This window comes from Poeciliopsis prolifica, unplaced genomic scaffold, assembly GCF_027474105.1.
Source record: "Poeciliopsis prolifica strain line A6 unplaced genomic scaffold, Auburn_PproV2 SCAFFOLD005, whole genome shotgun sequence".
Taxonomy (NCBI): domain Eukaryota; kingdom Metazoa; phylum Chordata; class Actinopteri; order Cyprinodontiformes; family Poeciliidae; genus Poeciliopsis; species Poeciliopsis prolifica.
In genome coordinates this window covers 2,843,000-2,857,407 of record NW_026562380.1, presented here as the reverse complement: position 1 = coordinate 2,857,407, position 14,408 = coordinate 2,843,000, and the positions used below count along the sequence as shown (strand labels likewise).

Here is a 14,408-nt window from a genome sequence, read left to right as displayed (position 1 = left end):
CTGGTGGTGGCAACATGATGACCTCTACCCCTTGCGACTTGTCATTAAAGTGACAGAGGACAAATACAGAAACATTTCTCAAGAAAAACTATGACAGCTTGTATCCAGAATAAATGGAAGAAAATTTCCCAAAACTCTGTAAGGCTTGTAGACATTCGAAGACCTTAGGTTTTGATTGCTGCCAAAACTTTAGTCTCTGTCCACATGGAGACATTTTTAGACATGGAAATGTTTTCTGCCACATCTCCATATTGAAACAATGACTTAGGAGACCCTATTTTTAAAATCATGCTCCAGGTGACTCATGTTCGCCTTTGTATATTCGTGTGAACAGCAAAAACGTCTCTTTTGTTAAAACTCTTAACATCATAACCTCACCAAATGCTTAACTTGGCTTGGATTAAAGTCCTTTTGTATACTTCCTGGTCCATGTTATTCCAAACATATCTCATAAAGACAATTTACAGAACAGCTACAGTGCTAAGATGTGATGCAAGAAAGTACTTCCTCTTTAAACAATGTTCACACTCAGTCACTACTTTGTTGCAGTTTACGTTTCACAGTGAGCAAATTATCAGAAGTAAGCTTGCTAAATAGTGTGCAACCACTTCCCACAGGAAACATTAGAAAAGCATCTGGTATCTTTGAAGAAGCAAAGGGATGCTGTGAAACACAGACTGAAGAAACTGTCAGCCCGTCAGTCAGAAATCACAGTGAGTGTCTCTGATTTCTGAAAAAGGCTCTCTCTGTGTAGAGATTTTAGCAATTTCTCTACAAATGATCCAGCATCAGAATTTGATTTCTATGTCTACTGTACCTAGAAAAAGTCTGCATCGATAAGAGAGAATGTAGCGATGAAATATCAGGAGATCCAGATGGTTCTGGAGGAGGACCTGCGGCTCACCTTGTCCCACCTGGAGATGGAGGAGAAGGCTGCCGTCTCTGCCTTGGACGGACTGATGGAGAAAAACTGTGCTCTGATCCAGGAAATAGAGCAGGACCTGGCCAGACTTTCTTTAGTTTTGGAGCACAGTGACACAGAACCTGATTCTATGGTAAAAAACAACAACAAAAAAACAGAAAAAAAACATGAGAGTTTAAATGTAAAGAGCAAAAACCTACAGCTGACCTAGATTTTCCACTATTCCTCAGTCGTTTGTTTTACATGCAGAACTGGAAGACACAGAGACAGCAGATAGGTATGAATAATTACAACTCCTATTTTGTGATTCTTCACAGTTTTCCTCTTCAGAGAATTATAAGAGGGTTTTATGTGACGACCAACACAAAGTAGTGCATGACTGAGAAGTGCAAGGAAGATAACGTATGGTTAGAAAAATCTTAAAAGTGTGGTGTACATTTTTCTCAGCCCTCAGAGTCTAATACTTTATGGAACCATATGTAATACTTATAGTTGGAGTTGTTGCACATCTAGAGATTGCTTTCCCAAATTAGATCATTCTCAGTCAGATTAGAGGAAGAGAAATCTGACAATAAGGAAGTAAAACTGCAGCATGATGCTACCACCACCATGTTTTTCAGAAGGGATTGTCTGTTCAGGTTTATGCAAATTGCAAGTTTTTCACCACACATGCAAATTTGCAAGTAGGACAAAAAGTTTAACTTCAGCCTCTTCTGGTCAGACCTCATGGCTTTCTTAATGCTACTCTTTGGTAAAAGATTTGTTGATCACATTGCAGTTATCCTGGGTCTCTAGCTTTCTTCTCTATGTAATTACCCTTTTTTCCAATTATGTGTTGTGTAATCAACTTTTCTAATGATTATTGTGACAATTAATCAGATATAAAAAAAAACGGACATGTTCTGCTGATTTTTTGCTTAAATCATTAATTACCTTGTGTTGAGCTATAATAAAATCCCAATAAATTAAGCTGGAGTTCATACTTGTGGCATAAGAAAATATCTGTTAAAAAAATTTAGAACGAATTTTTAAGGCATTGTAATATGTAATACTACCTTACTGGTTCTCATTCGTCAGAGTGTTGGATGTCCTCAACCAATCAGATCCCAGCAGTGTGAGCCTTGATGAAGCTAAAGCTAACCAGATCCTCAGCCTCACCAACAGCATGCTGCTCCTTGTCTCCTCGCAGACCCCGTTAATGAAGAAGCTCCTGAAAAGCTGTCAGTTCCCACATCACCTTTCTTCATTACAGCGCTGTCTCTTTAGGAGACATTTTATGCTGAATTTTCTCCATTTATGTCCAGATTCCAGTGAGGTGCATCTGGACCCAGAGACGGCCCACCCAAAGTTGGTCATCTCCCCTAAATGTGACAGTGTCTCCTACACAGACACCTGGCAGAAACTCCCTGACCAACCAGGACGGTTTGATACCACCCTCAACGTCATCAGTCTGCAGGGCTTCAGCTTTGGCCGCCATTACTGGGAAATTGATGTGACTGGGAAGACTTACTGGGAGCTTGGTGTTACCTATCCATCCATTCCTCGCAAAGGCGTATCTGAGGAGTGCTGGCTGGGTCGGGGCGCCGTGTCCTGGTGTGTGGAGTTCTTCGATGGAGAATACACGGCCTGGCATGGAGGGGTACCTCACCAGCTGCCTTTCATGAAACGTTTCTGTCGAATTGGTGTCATGTGCAGCTTTCCTGCTGGCCTGGTGACGTTTCTAGAGGCGGACAAAATGGCGCCACTGTTCTCATTCTGTGCTGGAACCTTCTCTGAGTGTCTCCACCTGGCCCTGTGTCCTGGTCACAACCACAGTGGCACCAATTCAAGTCCTATTGTAATCTGTAATGCATCGTCTCCTACAAGTGACCTGTAGCTGCATAAGAACGCATACTAAGAACATGACTTACAAACATGCAGGGCTGACACAAGACGCATTTATATTGAGGCACACCTTTCACAACAACACAAATCATGTCTTTCAAGCTGTTCAATCTTAACTTATAATATGTTATGCATTTAGTTTCATTGCTACCTTGTAAAACAAAAATTAAATACATAAAAAATTTCTTGTTTTTGATTTGACTTTTTGACTTTGATTTTTATCACATTCATTCAAAAAATGAACAAAAAATAAAATTATGTTTCATTTGGCTCACAATTAGGAATTTCACTAAAGGAGACTTGAATCTTGTGCTTATAGAACAAACATAAACATCTCCGTCAATTACCAATATTCATTTTTATTGATCATTATTGAGCATCTCTTTAAATTGAAGTAATTTGGCAGCATATGAACAAAAACTGCCTTATTTCATTGTTAAAATAATATTTAAGCATGTGCTATTTTTAAAGATGGGCTACATTATTTGGCCTTCAGACCTTGAGTTTCACATATTTTTTAAAATGAATTTATTTGACAGCTGCAAAAGTATATATGTAAAAAAAACATTTGTCCTTGTTAAAACCTGGACAGATTCTTGATCACAAGCCTCTAATTTAGAGGTCATGCTCCAGCATTAAATTGGATTTAAGTCCAGATTTCGGCTGAGTCGCTTCAAATCCGTCTTTTGTTTTTAGCCTGTCTGAGGTGAACCCGCTGCTGTGTTTCGGATCGTTATCCTGTTGTGCAACCTAAGGTTTATATGGATTGCAGCAATTCATTGAGGTCAATGTGTTCAATTGTCTAAGTCTGAAATACTGTGAAATTTTTACACCAGCTCCAATATGACTCACACTGTCCAAAAGGTTTTGCCTTTAAATTTTTTATGACTTTGAGATGGGCTTGTTTTAGGTCAAGATAACATCTTTCACTTTGGTTGGAGTCCCAAAGTCTTAGAAATGACTTTGTAATCTTTTCCAGACAGACAGAAGTCAATTACTTTGTTTCTCATCTGTCATTGAATTTCTTTAGATGAGTCTTTTCACTTATTTATTAAAGCAAATTCATGTTTAAATAATATTCTGATTTGTTCAGACACCCTGCAGACATATGCATGTCCTGAAATGGCTTCACTGTATAATTACTCCACTTGTTGTTGTGCCCAGCTTATGTGATTCAAAGTCTACACGCAAACAAACAGCGAGGTTTTACCAAACATGTTTTCTGAGCATTTGTGTTGCAAGTGCAGGGCTCACTCTTGCAATTTGATGCTTTTAATGTGAAAAGTCTGCAAACATGTCACAAATGACACTAAAAAAACATGCAATATTCATAGAAGTTGTTAAAACCTATTTATGCCATTGTGGGGTCTCTTATTCTAAAGTTTAAATCAATAAAACTGACTCAGCATCATGGTTGAGTGCCAGATTAAACAAAAGTTTCAAAGGTTAGTGTCCTTGAGTAAAAATGTAGGAAAAAGTGCGGGTTCTCTGCAGCGCTGCACAGTCTCATTTGGACCTCCTAGACGTTGTCTGGTGCTCTGCCATCATGAAACTGAAGCTGCTTCTCATTTTCCTCCTCTTGGCTGTGCTCCTAATCACTACTGAAGTAAGTAATTGCAACATGTATTATCTTAAAACAATGCAGTAAATGCACCACTCTTAATTACAATCTTATTTTCTTTTGTTATTGTTCAATTAGTTCTAACCTATGAAGTTTATAGTTATTAAAACCATTATTGTGTTTGGTGGAATTATTTATTAAATGCTTTAAATAATTTGTAACTGTTATTTTTCATAAATCAGTCGAAACCCAAAGACAAACACAAAGACAAACATAGATCAAGAGGACATGGACGGGAGAAAAAGAAGCAAAAATTTGAAGATATAATTGAAGGTTGGAGCTCCATTTTGTCAGAAAATTCTGATTCTATGATAAAGAAAAAACAATTGTACAAAAGAAACGATGTATTCCAAATCTGAAATGAAAATATTATTTTAGATATCATCTTCAAGGAGTCATCTGATGACGACGACGAAGATCAGCCTTTTTTGGACTGGCTTCGTGACCTTCAGGATCTACATGGTATAATGACTAGACCTACCCTTTAAAAAGTTGTCTTTCTTTTCCTAATTAAAACCTAGTTCAATTTAATTTGCTAGGTGAATGCACACCCAATCCCTGTCTTAACAACGGTGTGTGTAAGAAAAAAGGCAGGAGAGGGTACAAATGTGACTGTCCCGAGCCTTTCAAGGGAAGGAAATGCGAGAAAGGTTGGATGAAGCTGTCATCTTCTTTCTGTCGAAATTCCTGCAGTGTCTAAGACTGTAAAATCAGCAGCTACTGTTTGTGCTTATGGTTGTCAGGCCCTAAAGTGTGCAGAAAAGGTGTTTGTGGTTGGGGCGAGTGTGTGCTGACTTCAACCGCTCCTTTCTACGAGTGCAAATGCAAATACCCATTCCAGCCTCCAGACTGCAAACGATGTAAGGATCAAACAGCAAAACTACGTCTTCAGCTAGTTACATTTTTAAGACATTTATTGTGTGTATTTGATCCTCCTTTTGTGCAAAGATTCTGTGTGTCAGCCAAACCCGTGCAGAAATGGTGGCCAGTGCGTCCAGGAGGGGAATGACTTTGACTGTCAGTGTCCCGAAGGGTTCCGTGGACGTTTCTGTCATGTTGGTAAATACTGCATTCTCATATCAGTGTCTTTGTTTTCCAAGATCAATGTGTGTGCACAGAATCCAGCAGTATTTTATATTTATTTGACTTTGACACATTTTATTGCATTATCACTGCTGTTTCAAATTGTCTTCTTAGAAAAAAATCAAAATTTGTTTTCAACTCTCACTCTGGTGTCCCTGAATAAAATCTAATGTAGCCAATTTCCTTCAGAAGTCACATAATTGGTAAATGGACTATTATTAAGAAACTTAATGTGTTTTTAGGTCCAAACGACTGCTATGTGGGTGATGGTGAGTCTTACCGTGGAAATGTGAGTGAGACAGATGACGGGTTTGACTGCCTCTACTGGAACTCCCACTTTATCCTGGAAAACGGAGCTGATCCCTTCAACTCGTTTGAGGATGACGACGGCCTTGGCCCTCATAACTTCTGCAGGTCAGAACAAAAACATGACTGAACTGCATTACAACTACAGTCAGTATTATGGATTTATACTTAGCTTTATTTTAATGTTGTAGAAACCCAGATGGAGAACCAAAGCCCTGGTGTTTTTACAGACGAGGACGAAGATTGTTGTGGGATTACTGTGATGTGAATAAATGTCCTGAACCAACAGGTCCAGAACAAAGCTCCTAGTAGTTTCTGACTGATGTTGAGGTCAAAAAAATGACAAACTGTTTGTATTTTCAGGTGGACCCAAACCTACTACTGGTGGCCCTCCAACCCCTGCTGTTGACCCCACATCTCCTATCATACTATTTCCCACTGAAACAGCAAAGACCACCAGTGCTCCACAGCCATCCCAAGATCCATCTTCACCTGTTGTGCCAACTTCATCTCCTGCACCAAAACAGTTTGAAACTTGCGGAGTGGCTCAACCAAAAAAGGTTTTAACTCGAATCTTTGGGGGTCTGAAAGTCAGTCCTGGAGCGGTGCCCTGGCAGGTTTCTGTGCAACAGAAACCAAAGAACTCCAACATGGCATACAGTCACATCTGTGGAGGAGTTCTGATCGAGAGTTGCTGGGTTCTGACAGCTGGACACTGCATGTAAGAAAACAACCCTCCAAATCTGAAGAATTTAGATTATGACTTTCATTCAGCTTTTTTGTTTATTGGGTGTTTTGATTTTCACAGTGAAAAAAACAAGGACATGCAGGTGGTGATGGGTAGCCTGTCACTGAGCACAAATGATCCTTCAGCTCAAGTCATTGGAGTTGAGAATGCGATTGTCCATGAGAACTACAGGGAGACTTCTACAGCTGTTTACAACGACATAGGTAAACAGCTGCAGTGTACTACCAGTGTACTCTTAGGCACCCTATGGTGGGAACAAAAATACATTGTTGCAAGTTTTAGATCTGGGTGTAAAAAATAAATGGCCAGATAGGTGCAGGTTTGACCAACATTGTAACTCTCTCAAGCAGAATTACGTTTAAATTTGTTTCTTTCTGTATCTGTGACAAAATTTGCCTAATTTAGATCAGAGAGTAAGTTTTTATGTACTTAAAACAAGAATACCACTTGTCACACTCAAACTCTTAGGTTTTATACCTCTAAAATGATATTGGTCCTTTGAATGAATCAAAACAAACCCTGACAGTGATTTTTGCTAATCAGTGAGGTTCATATTCATTTTCTAAACTGATTTGTGACTTTTCTGGTCTTACATTTTTGTAACAATCACCTTGTGAAAATAGTCCGATTTCTGTGTGTCATTAATCTGATTCGTATTTTCTAAGCTTTGTTAAGGCTCAGGGGGACAAATGGAGTTTGCGCAAATGAGACCCAGTTTGTGAAGACAGCTTGTCTGCCCAGTGGCCAAATCTCTGATGGGACTGAATGCACCATTTCTGGATGGGGGGCCACAGAGGACTGTATGTGTGTGACATTTCCTCGTAATTTGGTTCACTCTGTTTACTACACCGTACTGTTTTGTCCTAATTGTTCAAAATCATATCTGCAGCGAATTATGGCTCGAATCACCTGTTGGAGGCTAATGTTCTGCTGATCAGCCAGACAAAGTGCTCTGAACCCACTATTTACGGGAACGCTCTAAATAATGGCATGTTCTGCGCGGGCTACCTGCAAGGAGGAGTTGATTCCTGCCAGGTTAGTCAGATTTATGCTTTACAGTAGCTTTAAATTCTGTTTGAATGTTTAGGTATATCTTTGTACTTTGCATACACCTGCTACTTTTTTTCCTCTATTCTACTCTAATCTTCAATTCGTCTGTTGTTTCAGGGGGATTCTGGAGGACCACTGACTTGCAAGCAGAATGGCACCAGTGTTGTTTATGGTGTGGTGAGCTGGGGAGATCAGTGTGGAAAGGAAAACAAACCAGGAGTCTACTCAAGAGTCACTAACTTCCTCAACTGGATCAAGTCAAAGACTCAAGTACCTGCTTAAGTAACCCAAGGATATTAGTTATAAACAAACCAGCGTGTTTCGCCAAGAATTAAGATGTGATTGAAGTTATTTTGGTGTTATTTCATAACTGCCCTGCACCTGATTGAATTCTTATGATGCCTCCCAAAAAGTTCCTGAAATTTTCTCAGCATATTTTGTCATTTTCTCACAGGCGAATGTGAAAAATACTTTGAAAAAAAAAAACCTCAATAAAATTGTACTCCACTGTGTTCCTTTCTTTCATGTGTTGTCATTTTAGCAGATTTAAAGTAAAATTAACCAATGCACCAATCAATCTGTGATTGACAAGTGAAATAATAAAAAAAATACCTGTTTCTATTGTTTAAATACATCAAATAAAAGCACAAGTTTGCTACCTTGGTGCACAAATGGAGAAATTATTTGCATTCCTTTAGATGTATGTTGTATTACAAACTACAAAGGTTGTCAAAGAGCATGAATAATATTTCCTATCCTTTTTATATCCAGTCCTTGGAGAATTTTTTAGGAGTGGGAGATCTCTTAGCACGTTTATTCTCCAGTGTAAATATGATTTAACCTGTTTAAGTAGATCAGAATAGCTAAGAACTCTTGTTTAGTTCGACTTCTTGTTTCCTAGGGATGTAAATGCGGTGAGCTTGAAATGGGAGAGACAAGATAACATATTTCCAGTAAGAGTGGTGTGTGTTGCTGTAAACGTTAAGGTCTACATTATTGTGAATCTTTATGAATTTATATCACAGCAACCCACTGTGCACCCTGAAAGATTAGTAAAAAGCATAAGAATAAATAAATACAATTTCTAGATTTTAATTTCTGCATAAATTTGATAAAATCTTGAAACAAGGCAATAAAATAAATTCTTGAACAAAGAAATTGCTCCTTTTGGATTTTGGCACTCGTATTGATTGCTATAAAATCAAAGAAACTAATGGATTTTTAAAAATGTAACACTTACATTAACAGATAAGAATAATTAATTATTAATTAATTGACTTTCTAATTTCCTAAGGTAAAGTAGGCTGTAAAGCAGAGGCCACTCTTCAAAATGGAAAAGACAAGAGAACATGCTATTCAAGATTTCTATCAGTTTTTACTCACAAAATGGCTACAAATAATAGCTGTTTTCATAATGCTCATACAGTAAAAAATAGAATGCAGCTTAAATTTTAATGAATTAAAACCAGTTTATCCAACTTAATACATTTATGTGAATTTAACTCGACAACTTAATGATTTAAATTGAAAAAACCATTTTCAACATCTTGTCACTAATTGAAGCAATTTATTGAAGTTGGGTCACTTGTTCTCTTTTTCAGTGTATTTACTGTGAGGGCAATAACTGACAGGTTTTGCACAACTGTAATGAAATGAACAAGGCAGGATGAGTACATGTTTGCTTTTTCACAATGCACACTGGCTGAGAAAAGGAAAAAAAAATCTCTGCTCGAGAACAGAGAAAGAAATTTTGCACTGAAAGAAAGATGGGTTTATTTTAAGGCTTTTACACATCTTTAAAAAAATTTATGCTGATTTGTGCTGCTGGACCTAAATGCATTCAGCTCTGAACTGGGCTGAAATACTTTTTCTAACCTATAAACTTGCCGACCACCTTTGTAATCTGACTTGTTAATCAAATTTGCTTAAGAGAAAACAAGATGTTATACAAATACAAATAATTGGTAACATCAGTGTTTTTGGAAACTCAGGGGCAAAGTTCACAGTTGATGTCATTTGACCTCTCTTGCTGCACTGTTTACTGTAGAGGCAAAATAAGCCATGGACATCTGATACTGAAGGCTGTTGTCCACTGTGGGCTGATGAACTGAGGGGGCGATTACAAAATGAGCAGGCCAGACATTTACACACGAGTCATGTACTTTCTGCAATGCACAACAAAATGATAAGCACATAAGAGGTGGAGACCTTCAACAGCAGAAGAGATGCAAGACTGTTCCTACCTATAATATAGTAAGTTGAAGAGAAGATGGATGGACCCTAAGTATTGGGTCTGAATGAAAATCTGTTAGCAGCTGCAATAGACTTCAGACTGACTCGTACGTTCACCATACTGCAGGACAGCAAATCTAAATTTCCACCAGAACTACAGTACAAGGGTTAAATCACAGAGCATTCACGTGCTTACCATGGCCTTGTTGAAGTTCAGACCTAAATATAATTGAGACTTTCAAGATTTGACATTTGAGGGTAGTGCGTGATCCATGTTTGGAGACCTCAGTCCTCAACAGTTTGAGTTCAGCAATGACTTTTGTGTATGTCTTCCCTCTCTGTCACAACCTTCTTTTCTGTTGATTTATTATCAAATAATATATATAAAAGATTTGATACTTGGTGTTCCTCAATGCTTTCCAGTCCCGCTGACTGAGTTTGAACTAGTTTGCAAAGAAGACCAGGCAAAGATTTACATTTTTAGATGTGACATACTGTATTTGAATCTGTAGCTGTTTTGAAAGGTGACACAACAAAATTCCCCTTCCATTTCACAATATCAGCCCATCACATAAAATCTGAATAAATTACACAAGCGTTTCTTTTGGTTGTAATATGACAAAATGTAGATGAAGTCCAGTACATCCAGTACAATGTGAATACATTATCAAGGCAAAGAAAGTACAACTTTTGATGTTGAACATCTAAAGAAAATATTTCACAGTAAGTTCTCCAGGTGTGTTTACTTTATTAAATGTTACACAACTATATAATTAAAGCATAGTTCGAATAGATTCATAATATATAAACAGTGAAGGAAAATATCTACCTTCTAATACTTAAATAAATAGATTGAGTGATCCTTGTTTAATCCATGCAAATACAAGTAATTATTTGACTTGACATTTTTTCCGCATTATTCAAATGAAATAAATCATTCATTTTTCATCCTCTTCCCAATTCCAGGGATCCTTAATCCAGAACAAAGTGAGCGGTTGCTTATTGACTCCATTCATATCGATGCATGGGTTGAACATGGGGTAAAGCGGCTCTGTGCACTGCACACAGAAAGTGTGAAGCAGAGTCATTGCATCTGCATCGTAGAAAGACAGCTCCCCCTTCTGGATGTTAGCCAGTATGCCCAGCTTTCTGACTCTCTTTGCTACCGGCAGCTGCTTCTCTTGTGTGTCGTGGCAAGCCAGGTACTGTCCATCTCCATGATAGATGCACCAGGATGTGCTGTTCACACCAAGGCTGGAGGAACTTTGAGCCGGACTGGTTTTCTTAGTGACCAAACCTGTGGTAACACCAATCAGCCAGAAGGGTTTGTCCTGGACAATCACCTCCCAGTAATGCTGGCCATTTGTAAAGCTCTCCTGAGCGAGAACACTGAACTGGGAGTCATAAGGCTGAGGGTTCGGTCTGTCTCCAGCAGGATGGCGTCTCCAGTAAACTTGTTTTTTATCTGGAGATATTTCTAGTTTCGGATGTGCTGTTTTTGGATCTAAAGCCGGTGAACTTAGATCTGCAATAATAATCATAGAATAAAATGACAGTCAACACCACATTTATGCAAATGATGATTATTTGCTTGTGAAATCCTAAATTAATCACTAACATGACCACATTCGTGGAAAGTGCTGCGACAGAGCTAGTGAGAGATCATCAACGAGCCTCTCAATGGTTCTCAGCTTTTCATGGTCGCAAAGATCCCTGTTTACGGCCTGCAGTGGAGGAAAATCCAATGGATCACTGTAAAGAAAACAGAAAATAAATGTGCCAAGCGAACGAGTAACAACACAAAAGAAAGGTTAAATATACCACACCATAATGTGTAAAAATATACTCACCAAAGATTTTGTGATCTGATTTGCTGTTAAAAATTAACATGTCATCAGTTTTAGTTCAATTTCAAAACGACATTAAGAAATGTTACTTTGAAGATGGAAAAAAAAGCAAGTACATACAGAACTGAAAATTCACACATAAGAAAAACAAAAGTGAATTTATGACTAATCTCTAGCCCATATGCTTAAAATCAACAGTTTCTGTTTATGGGCTCTTTTTTAGATTACTGTGACTGCAGGTCCAGTGGTGTCTGATTCATAGCAGGCTTAATCCATTGTGGTTTAATGATCATTGTAAAATACTTCAATGATTTATTTACTCACCTGGAGGAACTGCAGGTCATTTGTTTCCTGGAGGAGAGCTTTATTGGAGGCTCTTAATCTGTCTATCTCTTTAATCTGAGTTTCCGTGATGCCCCTCTGGGCCTCCAGCCAGTCTGTCATGTACGCCTCCTCTGCATCTATAATCTGCATCATCAGACGCTCGTCTGCGTCTAAAACCACACGGATTCTGCTGTACTTGTCTGAGATTTTCTCTCTAAAATCTGCAGCAGAGTTCTGGAAGATAATTAAAATGTCATAAACGCAAGGCTGCCCGCAAGAGAAAACAGGATTGTATTATAGGCTCATAATGACTGTACCACAGTTTGTGTGTAAAGTGACTCCAAGTCCTTGATGGTGTGCTCTGCTTCACCTCTTCTCTTCAATAATTCGTTCATATTAGCCACCAACATACTCTGAAGACAGACATAAAACTGAGTCAGAATATGGTTATAAATTAGCATAACCACATTCAGGATGTTTTACTTTTCATTTGGTATATATAACATGTGAACTTCATTTTTCTGCTCTTGTGTGCAATTCAAAAACATTTTTATTTGTGCTCTTAGGTGGATGACATGCACTTAGACTTATAAATATATGTATGTGCAAAACAAATTAATAATAACATATACTAAGTCAAAGTAGCCATTTCAAGGACTCAGGATCTCAGAGCTGGTGATTGGATCACCCTGCAACCATGCTGCAACTTAGCAATATAAAATACAAAGACACTATCCGTACCATGTATAGCTGGTCTAACTGGCAAAAGAATCATTTTTGACAACAAAACCTGAGTAACTGACATTAACTACATTACTACTGTTAAACTATTTTCTGAAACAATACAATCAAAAAGTGGCCAAAAGTTGAGACAGAATATATCCAGCTGTGCATGATGTCCTCTTTGGTTGAAAAATGGTTAGTTATGTTATGTTCATTTCACTGAATTGTTTTAAACATTGCATTTATGTGGATCCTTAGTTTTTAATTAACACCATCAATTATTTTACATAAAAGGCATCATACTCCAAGACTAGCAAGATATTGTGAAGTTGCACTGATTGGACAATAGGTGGCATTGTATGGACTGGCACAATACAGTCCTCTGCACTCATATTATAAGTTTATTTTAAATAGATAAACTAAATAGAACAGCAATTACTGAAGTTTGTTGCAGAATAGAATATCAGAAAGTTTAGTTTGTTGCAGAATAGAATATCAGAAAAACTAAATAAAAATGTTACCTTAAAGTCTGCGCTGGCTTCATGAAGTTGAGATGCCTTGTGGTCCTTGTGGACTCCAACCAGGACACACAGACAGCACACAGGGATTTTCTCCTCCATGCAGAAGAGCTTGAGTTCATCCCGGTGCTCCCTGCACTTCAGCGACAGCAGATCCTCGGTCACATCCACCAGCGTGTGCTCCCTCAGGGCAGACCTCTGCTGGTGCAGCTGGGCGTGGGCCTGGCACAGCGAGGCGTCACAGGTCAAACAGGTCCGGATGGCCACACATGGCTTCTCTATGCAGTGGTCACAGTGGATAATTGGAGAGGATTCTGCTGTAGAATTGGTCTCAGCTGCTGCTGGTTGCTGGTTTGTAGTGAAATCCTTTACTTTTTCCTGAAGGCTTATGTTTATGTCCAGAGTGAGATTAGGTGGGAGGAATATCTGACACTCTGGACAGAAAAAAGGACCCTCAGTGGACTCATCTGTTTCCCAAACGGCTCGGATACAAGTGAGGCAGAAGTCATGTCCACATTGGAGTGTCACAGGTTCTGTGAAAAAATCTTGGCAGACAGGACACTTCAAAGGTTCGCCAACAGTCCCCATGGTGCTGCTTTCACCTGTTACGGCAGACTTCTGCACCCAGTGCTCCTGACCTTCCAGCTCATCAATGTTTCACATGTTTACAAGCCTCTAAAGAGACTCATAGTGTCAGGTTACTAAAGATGGGGGGGTGGGATATCAGGAGCTGTTGTTAACCACCCAATCCCAGGAGAGATACATTTGCTTTCCAAAACGTAGAACCAATAAAATAATGTAGAGAAAATTACATTTAAATTAGTCTTTAACATACTTAAACGCAAGGTTACAGTCCTCTGAATTTAATTTTAGTCATTTTAAAAAAACGTTTGGCTCAAAGTTAAACATCCATCCCTGTTAATATTTGGTTTAATGTCTGCCAGCATGTTCCGCCTCTATGACCATGCTATTTTAGCCATCATTACGATTTTTGCATAATTCTTGCTGAACATTTGAGCACTCTTCTCATCAGAATTAGCAAGGTTTATTTAATTGATATGTTTTCCCCCTCTTGTAGGTGTGGCACATAAACCTTTAACAGGGTTGAAGCTTTAAGAAGGCTGATCCAAGAGATTAATATTAGCCTGCT

General features: G+C 38.5%; 3 protein-coding genes across 3 annotated transcripts; 2 read left to right on the top strand and 1 right to left on the bottom strand.

Annotated features, from left to right (window-relative positions):
- Positions 1-280: 280 nt before the first annotated feature.
- LOC129359978 (probable E3 ubiquitin-protein ligase TRIML1) lies at positions 281-2,923 on the top strand. The gene is made up of 5 exons (XM_055030001.1): positions 281-713; positions 822-1,055; positions 1,153-1,199; positions 2,000-2,142; positions 2,227-2,923. Exons 2-5 carry the CDS (start codon positions 855-857, stop codon positions 2,796-2,798), a joined length of 963 nt encoding a protein of 320 aa, XP_054885976.1. The 5' UTR covers positions 281-713; positions 822-854; the 3' UTR covers positions 2,799-2,923.
- A 1,355-nt stretch (positions 2,924-4,278) lies between these two features.
- On the top strand, positions 4,279-8,126 carry habp2 (hyaluronan binding protein 2). The gene is made up of 13 exons (XM_055030273.1): positions 4,279-4,412; positions 4,610-4,700; positions 4,806-4,889; positions 4,967-5,077; positions 5,171-5,287; positions 5,376-5,486; positions 5,753-5,924; positions 6,008-6,105; positions 6,180-6,537; positions 6,625-6,767; positions 7,230-7,364; positions 7,454-7,599; positions 7,732-8,126. Exons 1-13 carry the CDS (start codon positions 4,353-4,355, stop codon positions 7,894-7,896), a joined length of 1,791 nt encoding a protein of 596 aa, XP_054886248.1. The 5' UTR covers positions 4,279-4,352; the 3' UTR covers positions 7,897-8,126.
- A 2,138-nt stretch (positions 8,127-10,264) lies between these two features.
- LOC129359540 (E3 ubiquitin/ISG15 ligase TRIM25-like) lies at positions 10,265-13,894 on the bottom strand. The gene is made up of 6 exons (XM_055029165.1): positions 13,262-13,894; positions 12,335-12,430; positions 12,018-12,251; positions 11,697-11,719; positions 11,465-11,598; positions 10,265-11,371 (listed from the first exon to the last, which is right to left on the bottom strand). Exons 1-6 carry the CDS (start codon positions 13,844-13,846, stop codon positions 10,785-10,787), a joined length of 1,659 nt encoding a protein of 552 aa, XP_054885140.1. The 5' UTR covers positions 13,847-13,894; the 3' UTR covers positions 10,265-10,784.
- Positions 13,895-14,408: the final 514 nt, after the last annotated feature.